The sequence below is a fragment of the Vanacampus margaritifer genome, chromosome 2 (genome assembly GCF_051991255.1).
Source record: "Vanacampus margaritifer isolate UIUO_Vmar chromosome 2, RoL_Vmar_1.0, whole genome shotgun sequence".
Taxonomy (NCBI): Eukaryota; Metazoa; Chordata; class Actinopteri; order Syngnathiformes; family Syngnathidae; genus Vanacampus; species Vanacampus margaritifer.
Genome location: NC_135433.1, coordinates 6,942,387 through 6,962,176, shown reverse-complemented (window position 1 = coordinate 6,962,176; position 19,790 = coordinate 6,942,387). Strand labels below are relative to the sequence as shown.

The window sequence follows — 19,790 nt, the reverse complement described above, 5'->3', positions numbered from 1 at the left end:
ATATTGATAAATTAGCAACTCTGAGCTAGTTCAAAAAACAAGGGTTAAAATTGAAAAACATATATTTTGGTGTTCAGTGAATTTATAGCAGTCATTTAATGTATAATTCATAATTTTCCAAAGAAGAAAAGGGTTCTTGGGTTCTCCAGGGTTAAACCTAGCTTCCATTATTCGCTGAAAAAAAAAAAGAAGCCATTTGAGTTTTTTGTGATCATCCTTAAATTCCCTAAAATGCCACAAGATGGTACCAAAGCACTCTAAATACAAAAGTACTGTGCAGTACAGTGGTCCAAGTAGTAGCATGTTGAAAGAAATACATCTGACCAAATAAACCGAACAAAAAGGTTTGCGCAGGAAATACGTTTAACCTGGTTCATTGAGGCGAGTCTTGGCCGCATGTACACTAAGGATGCATTTCAGGCCAAAATTAAATAATCTGTAAACCATTTCTTTTTAAGGGTAATGTACGATGAGTTTCAAATGATATTTAACTGTCCAGGATCACATTGTGGTATGTTTACGGTTTATACTTTTGATACAGTATCGGCAATTTTTAGAGGGACGACAATTACTCGCTCGTTTCCTGTCCCGAATGCCATTCGTACCCTAAATCATCATATGTTGGCCAGATTCTTTTGACTCTAAACCCCTTTATTATGACTGTTTTGTGGAAAACACTACTTCACCTTTATATTTTTATGCAGGATCGTGAGTGGTCGGCGGCAACAATGAATACACAGAGATTGATATGCTTTGCTAGAATAACTGTGCCTTTTATTCCCCGCAAACAGCAAACAACATTTTTATACTGTTCTAGAATAATCGTATGTTTTATTCCCCGCAAACAGCAAACAACATTTTTATACTGTTCTAGAATAATCGTATGTTTTATTCCCCGTAAACAGTAATCGACACCTATGCTTTGCTAGAATGATTGTACCTTTTATTCCCCGCAAACAGCAATAATCACAACTCGATTTGCTAGAATAATGGTGTATTTTATTCCCCGCAAACAGCAATCAATACACTACAACATTAAGCAGCATAATATGATAATCATCAGCGCTTACCTTGACACTAGACCGGAGAGCCGACGGTCCGGGTAGAACGAGCTGCAAAACGGCTGGGCAATCGTACGTGTTCCACAGCTGACTCTGTCCGGACCGCGTGCCGCTCCGTCTTTTATTCGTTCGCGTGGGAAACCGGGCTAGCCAAGCCCTTTCTCAGACACTTTCGAAAACATGTTTTGCAAAGCAGGGAAAACTGAAGTAAAAACAAGGAAGAGTTCCCAGGCTGATCCCGCCCTTTATTTACAAATTGTTGGGCACCTGGATTCGTACAACAGTTCAGGACAACAACATATCCTTATATAAGAGGTTACATAAGGACATCAAACCATGTTTTTTTTTTTCCCTTCAATGACTAATTTGGTACCTTGGCGAAGAAGTTGCTCATCTCAGGCAACGCTCGAATGACATGGAACCACTATCGCCAAAAGCTAAGCAGAGCTGCAGTGTTATTGGATTTGCAGATTAGTGTCTGCCTTTGATAACAAGCGCATAAACGCACTAAATAGGAGGTCCGACTCCTCGGTTTATGAGAGTTCCATTCCTACGGCGGGGGACGTAGCCCTTATTTGTCTGTCGGAACGTTTTCCACTATGGTAGCAAAAAGTCAAGTCATACGCAGCTCTCCAAAACTCGCTCAGTAGCGCCTCCTAGAAAGTTGAAAAAAACAACAACAACAAAAACTGCCCCCCCGACACCAATTGTGTTGATATACACAAAATTGAGTGGGCTTGTCTGAAGAAACTCCAGGGCTCTGACTTGAATTTGCCTAAATGAGCCCAACAGGATGCACGTACCCTTGGTGGATGAGCACCGCTAATGTGCTATTTGCCTATCTATGCCAACGGCGTCCAAGTTTGCTCATTTTGCAAATATACCATCAAAAAGATGGTTAAGTTTAATTGCTATTCCCACAAGTATTAAGTGGGGGATTGGCTATGATTGGTCATTACCTGAGCCCTGAGCAACTGCAATGTCGTTTTCAGTCAACAGCAAGTGACAAAATGGCCGCCCACTGAGATGGATAAATACGAGTTGTTTTGCTGCCTAATTCATATTCCACAAATGCAATATTATTTAGAATGTCATGTATAAACTAGTGGGGGCACATACAACATATTAATGTAAAGGCCATGTTTGGGTTGACTACCCCTTTAATGCTGATGACATCCACAGTATGCGTGTTACGTTTGTGTGATACATTTGATTTTTACTGCCTGAAGGGAGGCAATTATGATTGAAACACCAAGCTTCCTGTTGCGCATACACACACACACACACACTCACACACTCACACACAATTATTACATAACAGAGAGCACACAAGGCACACACTCACCCGTTTGAACAAGCCAGGAATTTTGCTTTTTTCAATAGGTAGCCATGACAATGTAATTTTGAGAAGAAAAAACCTGACTTCACTCGCTTTCGTAGATAATTTATTTGCAAAGAAAAAATACTTTCCCTTTATATAAAAAGAAAAACATATATGTACCTATGGCCATAATCACATAAGAAATGTGAATTCCCAGCAATGAAACAGAATAAGTGGAACAGGAAGTTGCTTAATAGCGAGTGCATTGCGAAAGGACTGATCCTGAAAGTTGACGTCATCATTGTGGCTGCTCGTCCGCGTGTGACGCGACCTGGTAAGATTCCAAGTCTTGCCCGATGTACTCCGAAACTGTCAATCAAGAATGACAAAAAAAAGTGGTCATGAATTGATATTCTATCTATGCGCTTATAGTCAGTATGTCAGACAAAGGACTGTACTAAGAATAATATATATATAATATTATTTTTTTTATAAGAAAAAAATATAGTCAAATGAAAGTGTCACTCAGTACATTTAATTTGAGGACCTCTCATTCACCTTCCTCAAATGTGATGGGATGCATGGTGGTGGAGCTGGTGAACCCCAGAGGACAATCTTGTATCTTGACATCTCTCTCGTCCCCATGACCCATCCCCGGAACCCTTCCCGGGGGGTCCCAGCTCTCATAGTGGGAGTAAGGCACTGAATACATGTCCTGGTAGGCGCTCTGGGATGTTGGTGGGGAGGGACACATCTCTTGAGGATAAGCAGTGTACTGGGGGTATGGTGGGGTGGGAACAGGAGGCAGAGGTGACGAGGAGATGGGGCTGCCAGCTGGAAAAGGGCTAAGAGAGGAGGAGTGGGAGGGAGAGGGCGAGGAGGACAGGTAGGGTGAGTCGAGCCAGGGGGAAGGGGACGGTGGTTGTGGACCGCGGAGATACAGAGGTGGAAGGAGCTCAGTGAAACCCAGCTCCAGGTTCTCAAAGCTGGGGTGATGCTCAGACAAGGTGGGACCCATCCCACCAGGATCCTCAGGTACAGTGTCGGCGCTGTACTCCTCCTGGTAAGCCACGCTAGTGCACGGAGAGGAGTAGGGTGATGGATACGAAGACAGTTGAAAGCCCAGGCCTGTCTGCTCTTCAACTATGGGGTCGCAGCCCACGTTCATTCTGGACTGACCCCCCACCGAAGAACACACCACCCCTGCATCCAGAGGCGGCGCCTGGGGTCGGGACAGCAGTGGGTCCTCTTCCTTGAACATGACTGCAGGAAAAGCGACAAAAGAAAATTGAAGCACCAGTACTCTAGCAACATTTTACGACGTTAATACTAACTGGGGACATATTTAAAGCAATGAGTGCTGCTCCTTTTCCTCTTCCCATTGGAGACGTAAAGAGTGACCGACACTGGACGAGTGATGGACAGGTCGCAGTAAGGCGGCACCCTCACGCACAGCAAACACTAAATGGAAGCAACAACACATTGATGCTGAATGACAGGCGAAATCATCTATCCTTCCACTTAAACAGAGTTAGTTGCAGAGGAAGCACAGTAGCTCAGACTTCCTCCCCCAGCCACTTCATCCAGCTCTACCATGGGAATTCCAAGGCTGAGAAACAGTCGCTCTAGCAGGTGCTGAGTCTTTCCCGGGGCCTCCTCCTGGTGCGACGTGCCAAAAAACACCTCACCAGGGAGGCGTTCAGGAGGCATCCCAAGCAGATGCCCGAGCCACTGCATCTTCCTCCTATCCATGTGGTGGAGCAGCAGCTCTTGTTCTTTTGGGTTACTGTCCACAGTGAGTGAAGGAAACTTAGACAGAAAACTCCACAAGAACTACCTCGTTGCTGTTGTCACGGTCCACGTAGGCATCCTCTTCCCACTGGAGTTTACCATCTGATTATTTGGGAGACAGAGCAGGAACAAAAGCTGTCATCAATTAATCGTCAATCAAACATGATGGAAAACTCCATCATTCCATTCCATCCTTTCAATTGGGATACTAACAACAATAGAAATGTTACTCTGCTCACCTGTGCTTCTCTCCATGAAAACAACTCTAGACATAACCATGAAGTTGGTGCCGCTCAGCAGGAGCTCCTCCCCACCCTCTACCGAACAGGAAGTGAGGCTGACTGACTCGATAACAGGCAGCTCCTGTGCTGACCGCTGGGCTGCGACGGACACAGGACAAAATCAGGCCTGTTGTTTCACTGCCTGCAGCCACTGGAGGCCGGAGCGACCACTCACAGCATTCGATGGGCAGTGAGGCCACCTGCAGGGCCAGGACCCGAGCAGGGGGGAAAGCAGGGGGGGACACAGGGAGGTTGGTGCGGAAAACCAAGCGAACACGTGTGTTCTTCCTGCCGACATCAGTTTCGCCCTTTCTCAGTTCAATGTCCGAGTTCCTCAACTTGAGAATTCCGGCGCAGTCGATGCTGCGATGTTTAAGAATTTGATTGTCAACCCCATCATCTTTCAAACGGAATCTCAGTCTACTTACAGGGCAGTCATGTGGTTCTCAGGGTTGAGGGGGATGTCTAAAACTTTTGTTCCTGCCTGGATGTTCTCATGACTGGTTGTACCCACCATTTTCCCTGTCACCCTGAAAAGCAGATAAACCTCGAAGGAGCAACTTAAGTCCATTGTTGTTACGTGGTTCGATATCTAGTTTTTGGTCATCTCCAAATCAGAAGATTTATAAGATGAGATCTACATCACCTTTCTGAGCGCTTCATAGTACCTGTGTATCTGATAAAAGGGGTGTGGCCTGATGGAGCGGTCATCTGCGGTTCCCACAAATACCTGGAGAGAAAGCGGTTTCCTCTCATTGTATCCAAACAGCTGCAAAGAGGGAAAATAAACCAAAACTGAGATTAGCTGATGTGTCCAAAAATATAGAAATTGTAAAATTATTTTCTGCTGTCAGTATCAGTGCATGGTGTCCAGGTGCACCGCCGGGGATTTCGAGAAAATAATAACATGGTTTAAGTTCATTTGAGCATGTTTTGAGTCTTTGACCCCTGCTTTAGAGGGAGACAAAGTCAAAGTTTCCAACACTGCTTCAAAGCTACAATTGGCCCTGTCAGCTATCGGCCCTTACACTCATTACCACTTTGCCCTTCTTACGGCGCCCCTACGGTGTCACCTTGACAACCGGATGCCCGGTCGGAGTGGCCTTGACGGCTCCTCTGCTCCCTTCAGTCTCATAGTGGGCTCGGTGGTGTGGCCTGGGTTGCACCTCGATGCGCAGCTCGTACTGGTCAAACTGGGAGGTTAGTGGCCAGTCGAGTGGCGGCAGGGCATTCGACCTGCACACGTTTATATGACAAGGTTACACTGGCAACATGTAAAGTAAAGCTCATCAGACCTCAGATTTTGACTCCCCTGAGACTTCATCCTAAACTGTGGTTTAAGTGAAATGGAGCCCCGAGATAAAGGGTTTCCCCCGATGACTCCTTGCCTGAAGAGAGGACTGTGGGCGTTGGCTCGGGTCCGGCCCCAGGCCAGAGCAGGGGGAACCGAGAGATAGTCCATACTCATCGAGGAGGGCTCTCTCCTGGTCTGCAGGGTCTCTGCTTGCTGTTGCCCAGGGGCCTGCTCCTGATCCCTTGGAGACAACTTTGGGGAATGACAAGTTGAGTTAAGAAGTTTTCCAGGTGGAATCAAAAACCATCTTGGAATTTTGGTTCTAAAAACAGATGGTTTGGTTTATGTTTCAGGTGAGAGAGGGTTTTGGGGTTAGGGTTGGTATGGGGTTAATTAGACGTTAGACTCAGGGGGTTTGTGACAAGGTAGGGTTTTGGGATAGTGTTAAAATCAAGTTTTATGGGTGGGGTAAGCCAGTGGTAGGCCCAGGGTTTTGGATTGTGGTAGGGGCAGGGTTTGTGGTTAGGATTGGGATAGTGTGTGTTGTCAGATTTTAGGGTGAGGGATGAGTTTTGGGTTAGAGTTGGGGTTCCTCAGGGTTTTGGGTAATGTTAGGGTTGAGCATGGGTTACGGTTAGGCAATTTACAACTATTTAATCATGTGGCCACCATTACCTGTTCCATAGATGTCTTTCTCGTTTTCTGTGGAACACTGAGCTCACAGCTGCCAAGTGATGCTTGTGACAGAAGGCTGGAGTCTCCCCCCTCCATGACGCCTCCCTGAAACTCCTCGGAGTAACTCCCCCTGCGGGACGAGCAAGGGGACGCTAGAGGCGAGTTCCTCCGCTTCTTTCCGCCCGGCGAAGTCGGCCGGGAGGACGGTGAGAGCCCAAAATGGAGTGTGGCCTCGCTGAGCTCCTCTTCTTCCACCAACAGGGAGTCACAGCTGGAGGCCGGACTCAGCCAGCCACGGGATGAGGGGCTGGAGGCAGGGCTGGGGCTGAGTGAGCCGGGGCACCTGTCTCGGTAGGTGAAGGGGTCCATCAGGGGGAGATAGAGGCGCTCCCGGTCCCACCTACTGCCGCTCTCTACGTCCCAGGAGAGTGCGGGTGCTGGCTCATCCTCGGGCGAGATGGTGGTGATCTGGATACTGGGACACTCCACCACACGGGACTCTGAAACCTAGTACTTTCTTTGAATCATCTGTTTCTATAGGATTAACTTTTGCTTTTAAGTTTTCTTACCTGAACGGAGCGGGCTGGCAAGCTTTCATAGGTCCCGCTGAATTCTCTGGCCGGCGCTCTCCGTGGAGGCGGGGAATGCATCCCGGCCCTCTGTTTGGCCGAGGGTGGCGGGCTGGGGATGCTAACTGGGGAGCGCTCTGCATGAGAGGTGGCACAGTGGCCGTCTGTAACTGATTATTGAATAGGGTCGTCAGAAAACATGGCACAAAAACATGAAGACTAGGTGTGGGGGTACAGTATACTGTGTGTAGATATAAATATATATATTTTTTTGCATGTTAAACCAAACCATGACGGCCGCCCTTAGCAACATCCCGCATGAGAATACCTCATTATATGTCCATAGAACAGGGGTGGGCACACTCGGTCCTCGAGGGCCAGAGTCCTACAGGTTTTGGATGTTTCCCTTCTCCAACACAGCTGATATATGATCAGATCATCAGCAAGCTCTGCATAAGCTTGGTAACGATCCTGTTGATTGGAATCAGCAGGGAAACCTCCAAAAGCTGCAGGACGCCGGCCCTTGAGGACCGAGTTTGCCCACCACTGCCATAGAATGTTGTAAACATCTTTATGTGGCAAGTGTATCCATTTCCATCATCGTTAGCCATGCGTCAATTTCACTTGGTTTGCTGAAAGCTAATTGTTGCCATACGAGCGACTCACGCGCAGTTAACATCTTAGCAAGGCCTTTTCAAGTGAAATGTGCATTTTTGTACATTTTCAAGCCATCCATTACAAAATGTTCACTTATTAGCCAAAGAATATGGTGCTGAAAAAATTATACATAATTTTTAGACATCGTTATTGTGCGGCAGTGACAACGGGCGGAAGTTAGCATGCTAGCGAGCTAACAATCTGTTTGAAGTGAATAATTTTTGATGTTTTTAAAGTTGTGTTAATCCATTATGTTTTCAAATTATCTGTAGTATTCAACACAATGTGAAGTAATAGCACACAAAGACACTTCTATGATGCTAGGGTAATGTGTTGGAATTGGCATGCTAACCAAATAGAAGCAGTAATTCGAGCTATCTAATATCGGAACGAAAATAGATCAAAACAAAATGTTTTCATATTTTTTAGTTCTACTGTATCTAAGATTTCTGAAGGAAACCTAGAAAGTTTCTACACCGATTTAAAATATAATTTTTGTGACGTATGCCTCTTGACGCAAACTCAGAGCGCGCAGTTTGCATATTTTGATATGTATTTTTTAATTAAAAAAAACAAACAGACTTTGGCATAGATTGTTGATTTTGTTGCTTATTCACGGGCACTAGTGTATTTCTTGACCAACAGCTAATCCTTATGCGAAAATAACTTGTTTGTGAAGGTGAATAAAGTGCATTTTCTGGTCTGCTAAACCTGAGCTTTTTTGGAGTTGTTAAATCCAACTGCTTTGCCCAAAAAAATGAACAAATGGCGAAAAATAAATTGTTGCTCAATCCTCGCACTTTTGTGCACAATCTATTTAATGGGAATAGTTTTATAGTGCAAAAAAGCCCCAAAATCTGGCTGCCCATGTCAAACTTCATTTGATCAGATAAGTATAAATGTCCCATAAATAATCAGGCCCTTCTCATAATTCTGCATAGTCATATGGAAAGCATTTATTCAATAGCCACTGCGCACACACACGCGCACACACGCGCACACACACGCGCACACACATACACCACTTTTTCTTTTGGGCCCTGACAACAAAGACTCACAGCACTCACGAAATGTTGAAACGTACATTTGGCCCGCACGACGCTACCACTAATTATCTGCTGCTTATGGTGATTATTCACACCATGATTTCCTGTCGTTTTGTTTTATGTTCATTTTTTTGGGGGGTGGGGGGGGGGGGGCAATTTGACAAACATTGACGCACAGCATCAACTCAATTAAGGTGGGGAAAAAAGAAAAATGTTTCCTGGCAATAACAATATTTCCAAGTCATTAACGCTGCTGCAGTACTGGAATGTTTCAGGTTTAAACAAATAAAAAATGAAAACATATTTTTTATAAAAAACCCACAAAGGTTAAAAATAAATAAATAAAAGTCTAAAATATGGAAAGTGATTGCTAAAGGGTAAAATTAAAAATACATTCAAAACTACACAATGAAAAAAAATGTGGAAAATACTGTATTGCAAAGAAAATAATGGATAATAATAAAAATGGCAATGCAAATAAAAGGTAAAATTCAAATTGAAAAGATATATAAAATTTTAAATAAATAAAAAAACTAAACAATGTAGCTAAATCATAAGGTAATCAATGTAATAATACAATAACATAGTAGATGTAGTCAGTTTACACTTTACTAAGGTCCAATAGAATCTGTTCTTGAACCATCCGTTTCAAATTTTCCCCATTGAAAATAATGGCAACAGAAATACTCTTTTTTTTTCAGTTTCCGTCATAGAACTTCTTATGTGTTTACCTTCAGTGGCGAAGGTGTAAAGTGAAGTAGAGTTGCAAAGAGGCCTTGCATGTCTCATTTGTGGGCTCTCGTTAAATTGAGTGCTCACATCAAATTATGCTTTTACTTTGCTATGTAACTAGTGTGAATTCCAAATTCTGAGACTAAAGGAGGTGTTGGAATTTAGAGCTTCCATTGACCCAAACCCCCAGAGGTGGTTGTCACCTTTAGTGTTTCTCCCATGCTGCTTAGGTGTATGAATATCTGAAGGCCTTGATTTACATGCTTAAGTGATTCTGTGACCCTGCTCATAGCTCAATGATATCTCAAATTTATCCATCCAGCTACCCATCCATTTTCTTCCACTTATCCGGGGTCAGGTCACAGGAGCAGCAGCTTTTGTAGAGAAGCTCAGACCTAATCTCCCCCAACGTTTGCTGGTTTGTCCCAGAGGGACGTACAGGAAACATCTCACTAGGAAGGTGTCCAGGAGGACTCCTAACCAAATGCCCGAGCCACCTCATCTGGCTCCTTGCAATGGGGAAAACCAGTACCTCAATTATGAGCCCCTCCTGGACGACCGAGCCTCTTACCCCAAGGGTGAGCCCGGACACCATGCGAAGGAAACCCATTTTGGCTGTTTTCATCAGGTGTCTTGTTCTTTCGGTCAGGATTGACGAGTAAATCTAGAGCTTGGCCTTTCCGCTCAGCTCCTTCTTTACCTCAGCAGACCAATGCAGAGTCCTCATCACTACAGTGTCTGCGCTGATCCGCCTGTCAATTTCTCGCTCAATTCTTCCCTCAATTGCGAACAAGACACTTGAACTCTTCCACTTGGGCAGGATCTCATCCCCGATCTTGAGAAGTCACTCCCCACTTTTCCGACTGGGGACCATGGTCTCGCCCTGCGATTGGCTGGCAACCAGTTCGGGGTGTACCCTGCCTACTGCCCGAAGCCAGCTGGGATAGGCTCCAGCACCGCCCGCGACCCTTGTGAGGATAAGTGGTTAAGAAAATGGATGGATGGATGGGACCATGGTCTCAGATTTTGGGTCATTCATTTTCTTCCCAACCGCTTTAAGCTCCAGTGAAACCAACAGAACCACATCATCTCCAAAAAAGCATCGATGCAGTACAGTCACCAAACTGGAACCCCCTCAACGCCTCAGCTGTGCTTAGAAATGCTGTCCGTATAAACAGAATTGGTGCCAAAGGGCAGCCTTGTTGCAGTCCAATCCTCACTGGAAACAAATCCGACTTACTGCTGTGGTTCAAAGATGATCCGACGAGAAACATGGATGAATTCCTTCTCAAAGTCCACAAAGGACATGTAGACTGCACCCTTGAGGACCCTGCTGAGGATGTTGAGCTGATCCACTGTTCCACGGTCCAGGACAAAAACTGCAGCGCTCGTTCTTGTCATGTTTGGTTTCTGTTTTTGGTTGTGTGTCTCCCTTGGTCTTGTTGAGTGTAATCCTGCCCTTCCTCGTGTCAACCAATCCGTGCCCTCAGCCACTTCTGTCTTGCTCCAGGTGTGTCTTGTTGTGTCGTTAGTGTGTGTGTATATAGTCTCCTGTCTCCCCTCTGTCTGGGTTGGATCATTGTCGCTGTCACCACTACTGGTGTTTTGTTGTTACTTTGATTTTTGGTCTTTTCAGATCTTTGTTGGTTTTGTTTACCCAGTACCCTTGGTAGTGTTTTGTTAAATAAATAGTTTCCAGCATTACATGCATACATTACGTGGTTCTCCTGCCTCCCTGCATTTGGGTCCTCAACTCCGTACCGTAACAGTTCTGAATTGGAAAATCGACTTCCCGATTGACCCTTCTCTTCAGCACCCTTGAATAGACCTTACCTGGGAGTCTGAAGAACGTGGCCCTCTTGTAGTTTCCAAACACCCTCTTTCCCCCTCTTCTTAAAAAGGGGGACCATTCACTGTTGAGTGTAAACCAAGACAGCCCCACAACATCCAGAGCCTTTAAGAGCTCCATCAACAAGCTTTTTCACCACCTTGGAGATAGGCGAGCCCATCTTAGAGACCCCAGATCAGAGGTGGGCAATCTCGGTCCTCGAGGGCCAGAGTCCTGCAGGTTTTGGAGGTTTCTCACTTCCAACACAAGCTGATTCCAATCAACAGGATTGTTATCAGGCTTATGCAGAGCTTGCTGATGAGCTGATCATATATCAGCTGTGTTGGAGAAGGGCAACATGCAAAACCTGCAGGACTCCGGCCCTCGATGCCCACCTCTGCCCCAGATCCTGCTTCCTCACGGAAAGGTGTGTGGAATTGTCTTTGAAGACCACGAAGTATTCTCCCCACTGATTCACAATGTTCAGATAAGCAGCGCACCGTCTCCCCTATACACAGCGTTGATGATGCACTGTTTCCCCCTCCTGAGACGGCAGACCACAATTTCTTGGAAACCAACCGGAAGTCTTTTTCCGTGGCCTCGCTGAGTTCTTTCCATGCCCAGATTTTTGCTCCAACTGTCAGGACCTACCAACCCAAAGGCAGAAGGAGGCTACCCTCTCGTTCACCGAAGTAAACCCCAACATTTGGGGGTTTGGAATACTGCTTTTCAAGATAGTATAAGAATGCTGTGAGTCCGTTGTAACTACACACTTGCGAGAGGAACTGCAGCCATTTGTCTGTAAACTTGTTTGTGTCCTGAATATTCTGTAAAATAAATCCTTCGAAGGACCTGTTCACCGATCTCCAGTCTGTATTCAGAAAATCAACATTCTCTCTACCCGAACAACAACGAACACGCGGAAGACAAAAAAGATAGTCTTCTAACAGCACCAAACCGGCGGGCAGTATGTCCACAGCTACTTCACACATCTCAACAAGGGCACTTCCAGATTGGAAGAGAGCCCAACCCCTCTCAAGAGTACTGGTATTAGAGTCCAAGCCATGTGGAGGCGAGCAAGACTACGATATCTAGTCGTAGCTTCTCGAACCTTGCACAATACAATGCACATCAGCTCTGACTCCTTCCCTGTGCTTATCAAAAACATACTAACAACATAATTAAATAGAATGTAAATAATAAATCCCATGGCGGCACGGTGACTGACTGGTTAGCACGTCCGCCTCCCAGTGCAAAGGACGTGAGATCGAGTCCGGGCTTCGGCCTTCATGGGTGGAGTTTGCATGTTCTCCCCGTGCTTGCGTGTTTTTTTTCCGGGTGCTCCGGTTTCCTCCCACATTCCAAAGACATGCGTGTGTCCGGTTGATTGGACACTCCAAATTTTCCATAGGTGTGATTGTGAGTATGGTTGTTCATCTCTGTGTGCCCTGCAATTGTCTGGCAACCAGTTCAGGGTGTACAGCTGGAATAGGCTCCAGCAACCCCCGTGACCCTTGTGAGGACAAGTGGTTAAGAAAATGGATGGATGGATAATAAACCCCGTGTTTATTTTACCACCAGGTGGCAGTATAATGCATGCAGCCATATTAATCATAGCTTTAGATTTAATGATAAAACAGAAGACTTGACTCAAAGTCTCGACTAAGCTGTGAGTATTGTTGTATGCTAGCTTACATTTGTTGCTAATGTAAAAATAAACAAATGACTACACCGCAAGATGGATGCTAGTTAGGGCGGCATGGCTCGGTGGTACAGCGGTCGTTTCCCATCTGTGAGGTTGTGGGTTCAATCCTCACCCTTGGGGTAACATTTCACAAAGCAGGTTCAACAAACTCTGAGACTAACCCTGAACAGCGATTTGGCCTACCCTGAGATAGGAAACTGTGTTTTCGGTTCCAGGACAGCTGATTTGAGTTTTTTTTTATCAACGCAGAGTAGGTTCACCTGGAGTTACCACAGGTGAAGAGAAAATGAAAATATAAAAAACTTAAGATGAAATATAAATACATTATTCAAATGGGTATAAGAAACAAATAGCGCAAGACAATATATGCTGGGATGACTACGGCTGGTAATGTTGCAAATGTAAGGACGGATTAGTTTGTGTATGTGGATGTGAAAAGGTACCGTTCAAAAAGATAACTGTGAGGAAATGCCAGAACATCTATGCACGGCCTGACAAGCATCTCACAGCGAATATTGAATTCCCTGCGCATTAATGCTGCCTGCACACTCTAAAAAGAGAATTGTTGAACCAATTTAAGATTACAAATTGAATTGTTGACCAACTTGATAAAATCGCTTCAATTGGTAACACATGATCAAATTAAATTAATTTAAGTCAATACATTAAGTTTATTTAATTATAAATCCATTAAAATTAATATATTCACTTTGGATTAACCTAATTCAATCGTGTGTTACCAGCAATTTTATTAAGTTGGTCAACAATTCAATTTGTTAATCCAAAATTAATATATTAATTTTAATGGATTCATAATTAATTAAACTTAATGTATACACTTAAATTAATTCAATACGATCGTGTGTTACCAATTGAAGCATTTGTAATCTTAATTTGACCAGGTTAGGTTCATAGACTCATAGACTACGGTAACTGGCCGAGAGTTCCAGTTACCTCTTTTTATGAAATAGGCTTGAGTTACCTCTTTTTTTCTCTAGTTTCAGTTACCTCACTCTCACTAACTAGTGTAACGGAAAACACAGAGTCTCCTGCATTTCAGGGTTTACAGACTCAGGCTTCTAACTAAACCTGCTTTGTGAAATGGTGAGATGACCATGCCAAAGTGTCCTTGAGCAAGACACTGAACCCTGATTTGCTCAGAGTGGACCTGGCAGCGCCCTGCGTGGCAGCAGCCGACCACTGGTGTGTGAATGGATGAATGTGAGGCTTTGTAAAGCACTTTGGGCACCATACGGTGTACATAAAAGCAATCCATTTACCATTTTAGTTTAATTGGCCCATCTAAGGCATTTTGCTGTGTGTTAGCATTAAGCTAATATCCTTTTCTAAGATAAAGTTAATTTAACTCATTCACTGCCATTGACGGCTATAGACGTCAAAAATTCATTTTAACATTAGTTTAACATTTTTTCCCACTTTTGTTAACAAGAGTATGAAAATCTAGATTTTTTTTTTTTTAAATTGTATTAGAACAGATATCAAATTTGTGATGAATCGTGAGTTAACTAGTGAAGTCATGCAATTAATTACGGTTAAAAATTGTAATCGCCTGACGAGCGAATGTTAAAAAAAAAATAATAATAAAAAAATTGGGGGAGAAAAATATATTAAAAATTGGGGGCATCAGGTGATTAAAATTTGTAATCATAATTAATCGCATGAATTCACTAGTTAATTTACAATTAATCACATATTTTATATCTGTTCTAAATGTACCAAAAAAATTCTAGGTTTTCATAGTCTTGTTAACAAAAATGGAAAAAAAATGTTAAACTAATAGAAATAGTTCAAATGAATTTTTGACGTCTATAGCTGTCAATGGCAGTGAATGAGTTAATGTACTTAGGTACATAACGTACCTACGTTTCTCTTTGTTTTATGTTTAGCTTTAAACTAAAAGCTCAATTTTAAAGTACATTTCAAGGGGAGGGCCCTCAATTTTGAAGAATTGTTCCCTGACTGCCAAACTGCTTCTTATTGTGAAATTGGCTCCCAACATTTAGTGCTCGTAACTAGGAATGTAACAATAATGGCAATATCGTGATATCGCGATATTAAAACTGCCACAGTATCGTCGTCGTTATGTCACGATATTAAAAGCAGCACGTCTGTTAAAAAAGCCGGGTTGATTTCCATTTGGCTAGGTGGCTATTTTTTATTTTTTTTTACTGCAGTTTAATTCTCACTTGGCATGTTTTGGCCCTTCTATGTTTAAAATCCACGCTAATCATCAGATGAAGGGGAACGTAATATGCTTGTGAACCGAGTCAGTATGTGGAGGAACTCAATATGTGCGCGTGCATTAGCAAGTTAGTGCCTCAATATTAAATGTTATTAGAGATTGTACGTTATTTATATGCATCGCTGTAATGTACAAAAAGCACAATATTGTGGGGGGGTTCAGTATGAGCTCATTTTTTTACAATATTGTGACCTTTTTTTTTATATCGCCAATCTACCCACAATATCGTGCTAATTATCGTGCCGTGACCTTCATATGGTGATAATATCGTAGCGTGATGTTTGGATATCGTTACATCCCTACTCGTATCTCAAATGTTTGCTCGCAACTCAAAAGCAACAATTGCCAGAGTCATGGCTCGTACCTCAAGAAACTCACTAGTCGGTCACTCAAAGTTGAGTTGTGACCCAGCTTACAAGTTCTTTGAGTAATGGCATAGTTCAGCCATTTTTCTTTACTCCGTTCTAAGTAAAAATTTGAGATACAAGCATTTATGATGGCAGTGAACCTTGCATCTCAAGGCACCACTGTATTTGTGTGCGTGTGGGGAGGGGGGGGGGGGGTGCGAGCGTGTGGAGGTTCCTTCCCACATGGCAGCTGTTAACTTGCACGCACGCCTGATTAGAACCACATTGAGTCTGCATGCACACACACGTAAAGTCCACCACACACACTTCAAACACACATGCACGAATGTTCCCATGCATGTCAGACCTCCCGGTGAGATCTTCTTTCACATACGAGAATCGCTTGCGACTGACCCACACTGCTGCCGCTGCTGTCAGGGGGCTCCACGGAGCCGGAGCCGGAACCCTCCTCCTCCGGCCGCGGCGCGTCTTCCTCGAACACCAGCTTGAACTCGAACTCGCCCTCCTCCCAGCCGGAGCCCGGCGCGGCCCCCATCGGCGAGGAGATTTCCCAAAAAGAAAAAGTTGGGTTTTTTTTCCGAGGAGGAAGTAGGGGGGTTTCTGTCTTTTAAGTGCGCGTCATGACGCAAACCACGTCCGCTCTTGGAAGAACTTTTCCAAAGGTCTTCTTCAAACTTGATGTCTTGCTTATACTAAAGTTTTTTTTTTCTGTTTGTCCCAGTCAGTCTTTTCTTTCATCCTCACGCTACTCAGAAGAAGAAGAGGAGGAGGAGGAGGAAGAGGAGGAGGAGGGAGGAAAAAGAAGTTGATGAAATATTTTTGTCGTCCTTTACCCTTAATTGCCTCTGGGTGGGTTCTGCGCCTCCGTCGCTCGGTCCCCATAGGGTCACCCTGCCTGTCAATCATCAGAACCCCCCGCCCCCTTACCCCTACTTCCCTCACATCCTCCTCCTCTCGTCAAGTTTGCCGTGTGACCACCAGGGCCCTGAACGCATCACTCCCCCCTTTTTTGGCTCTCGTTCTTCCTTCACCGCCCCTTACCCGCCGTCCCCCTCCTTCCTTCTTTTTCTTCTCCCCCGTTCCCACTTTATGAGCCCCCCTACCTCCCTCCTCTCTTCTCCGTCAGAGATCTGTTTCTCATTATCCGCTGCAGTCTGTCTGAGTCAGGAGACGAAAAACTTAAATAAACACCCCTCTCTCCGGCTTAGACCAGCTCCCCGGGCCCAGCCCCCCCTCGCCACTCGGGAATCATCGGGAATCACGTCGCGCTACTTGAGGGGTCTCGTTCGCCGACGCGCCCAAAATGCGTTGTGAATGTTTGGCCTAAGATTGCTTGTAAAATGTACCGTAGTGTTATCACATTCAATAAGTTTGTTATTTGTGAATTTGGTGGCAATCAGATAAAATCACTATCGGAGTTTGTAGAGAAGAAGGACTTAAAGCTTTCAAAATAACTTTAAAATGCTCGCTTCAAAGCAAAATGTGAGATTTTTTACGGATCTACCCATAATGTACATTGCTTATCATTTTCACACTGCAAAAAAGGACAGTAGAAAATTTAAGGGGAAAAAAATTGTAAAATAAGAAAATTATTACTTCAAATAAGCAAAATTATCTGCCAACAGAACAAGAAATTTTTGTTTCAATTTACGTGTAATATATATATAATAAATAGAACTATTTTTCTTTAAATACAGAAGGACTTTCTTTCTTTTCTTTGGTCCTTCCTCGGGTCTCCTGACGGCCTCACGACTCTGGCTGGAAGTGTTCGGTTTAGGTGAACCGTATGGGATTTTTTAATAGGTTTTAGGTGAACTAATGAATACACACACACTCGCACGCAATTACTGAATGAACAATACTGAGCTCTCCAGGAAAAAAAAAAAAGAACAATTTTTCTTTAAATACATAAGAATTTTTTTTTTTTTTTACGCTTTGATAACTTAGCCGGAGTGTCAAGCAGGGCGGTAACAGGTCCCATTTTTATAGTCTTTGGTATGACCCAGCCAGGGATTGAACCCACAACCTCCAAGTCCGACGGTTGGCACTCTACCGCTGGTAGACCACTGAGCTGGTACCGGAAGAAGAAAAAAAAATTAAGATAACGAAACAAACCACTCAAGCTATATTACACTTTTGTCTGACTTGTATTTTTTCCATTTATTCTTTTGCAATTATGCAAAATGTGTTTTATGGGTTAGGGTTAGGGTTACACATCAAGGAATTTGTCTTTGAAGAACCCTTGGAATTGAAAGATTCAAAAGACCTCCCGTGTCTTTTCAGGCTTGCCTTCTTGAGGCTTTTTTTTGTGGCTCTACTCATGACCGTGATGCCTACAAAATTTGATGCTGCTAAGTCAAACTGGCTTTTCAAAGAATTACAACAGACTACCAATCATAAATTTAAACTAAAATGACTGATTCAAACCAAAATGCTGGACTTGTGGTGTCTTTTTCATCATGGCATATGGAATAGTCATGATAGACATTATTTAAATGTCGTGTTGCTAAGGGAAACAAACTGGTTTTAAGGGGTGAATTTTCAAAACAGTCCAGCTGCTGCTAACCAAACGTAAATTTCCTAAAATGGCCAAAAGACTTCCTGTGGCTTTTCAGGCCTGGATTCTGTTGCGTTACTCACGGTAGACAATTGGGGCTTTTCCACCGCCGGAATTTTTGGAGAACTTTTCAATTTACCTTGGTAAAATTCAGTTTGCATGTTTTTTCACCAACAAAAATTCCCGGGGTAATTAAATTCCCCAGGGAACATCCGAGTACGAGCAGCAGGGTCTTGCTGAGCCAAGCTGGAACTTTGAAGGGACGGGCTGCACTTATGGAGGACCAAAATTGCCAAAATTAAAAAATAAATGACTAGATAAATAAATAAATGACTCAAAGTGAAAATAAAAATAGATACAAAAAATAATTAAAAAAAAATTAAATCCCTAAAAATAAATATAAATGAAAACAAAAAAATTATAATTAAAAAAAAAAATATATATATATATGCATAAATAAATAAAAGTAAAAATAAATCCAAAAATAAAAACGACATTCCCAAAAAATGATATTAAATATAAAAATAAATGTCGAAAAAAATACAAAAATAAATATATAAATATAATTACATATCAATCAATAAATAACATTTCGTCCTGGCAGAGCATCTGCAACATGAAATGAATAAATGTGAGAGTGTTTTTATTGATTGATTGATTGATATTTAATTCTATTTGTATATTTATTTTTGTATTTATTTTTAATTTTATTTTTTGAATCTTGTTTTTTATATTTATATATATATATATATATATATATATATATATATATATATATATATATATATATACTTTTATTTCCATTTATATTTTTGGGGGGGGATTTAGTTTTTGAATTATATTTTTTATATCCGTTTTTATTTTCACTTTTAGTCATTTGTTTATTTATTTAGTCATTTATTTATTTTGAATTTTGGCAGTTTTGGTCCTCCATATGCACTGACAAAGGCTGACTGGTTGTTGTGGGGGGGGGGGGGGTTACATCGGCTGGGCTCATCAAACTCATACGTCATCAAACTCATTTGAATTAATTGCAGAGAACTCTTAAGATGCTGTGGAAACACAAATTATAAATTCCCTGCGGAACCTTCAAAACCAAGAACTTCCTTTACCCAGAACTCAAAGATCCCGGGGCTTGTTGGTGGAAAAGCAGCTAATGCTATTAAATATCATGTTGCTAAGTGAAAACATTTTTTGGGCAAGTCATCTCAGAAAGTTGGCGAAAGCTATCCAGATATTAAAAAATAAAATAAAATTTGTACCATCACATTTTGTAGGAAACCTTAATAAATTCTTAAGTGAACATATGACATTCCCTTTCTACAAAATAGAAAGGACATCACTCACTAAATTCTCATGAGAATGGGCCCAGTTGTACCTTTTGGAGGAAATCCTTCTATATCTTCGGGATTTTCCACACAAAAAAAAAGTGGGAAATCTGACTAAATTCTTAAGAGAACATACTTCATCACTTTTCCGCAAAAAAAAAAGAAAGAGGAAAATTTGTCACTTTTTGTCAGAAATCCAACTGGATTATCACAAGAATATTCTTATGTGAATGTTTCCTTCTTGACTGAAAAACAAAATTTTCAACCCAATGTTTAATAACATAATACACTGCATCTCCCTGAAAGAATAAAAT

The 19,790-nt window shown here is 42.7% G+C and overlaps 1 protein-coding gene across 4 annotated transcripts; it reads right to left on the bottom strand.

Moving 5' to 3' along the window:
• Window positions 1–2,489: 2,489 nt before the first annotated feature.
• nfatc4 (nuclear factor of activated T cells 4) lies at window positions 2,490–16,419 on the bottom strand. Of its 4 annotated transcripts, none has more exons than XM_077557147.1 (13): window positions 15,985–16,419; window positions 6,993–7,162; window positions 6,424–6,930; window positions 5,843–6,000; window positions 5,528–5,690; window positions 5,123–5,223; window positions 4,883–4,984; window positions 4,630–4,817; window positions 4,413–4,553; window positions 4,220–4,275; window positions 3,717–3,843; window positions 2,941–3,645; window positions 2,490–2,751 (listed from the first exon to the last, which is right to left on the bottom strand). In XM_077557147.1, the coding sequence occupies exons 1-13, from the start codon at window positions 16,124–16,126 to the stop codon at window positions 2,681–2,683; spliced, it is 2,631 nt and encodes an 876-aa protein (XP_077413273.1). In that variant the 5' UTR covers window positions 16,127–16,419; the 3' UTR covers window positions 2,490–2,680. The 4 variants fall into 4 exon arrangements, with proteins under 4 accessions (XP_077413273.1, XP_077413274.1, XP_077413275.1 ...); XM_077557148.1 differs by having other exon boundaries at window positions 6,993–7,129; XM_077557149.1 differs by lacking the exon at window positions 15,985–16,419 and adding an exon at window positions 11,261–11,439 and having other exon boundaries at window positions 6,993–7,129.
• Between the last annotated feature and the right edge of the window lie 3,371 nt (window positions 16,420–19,790).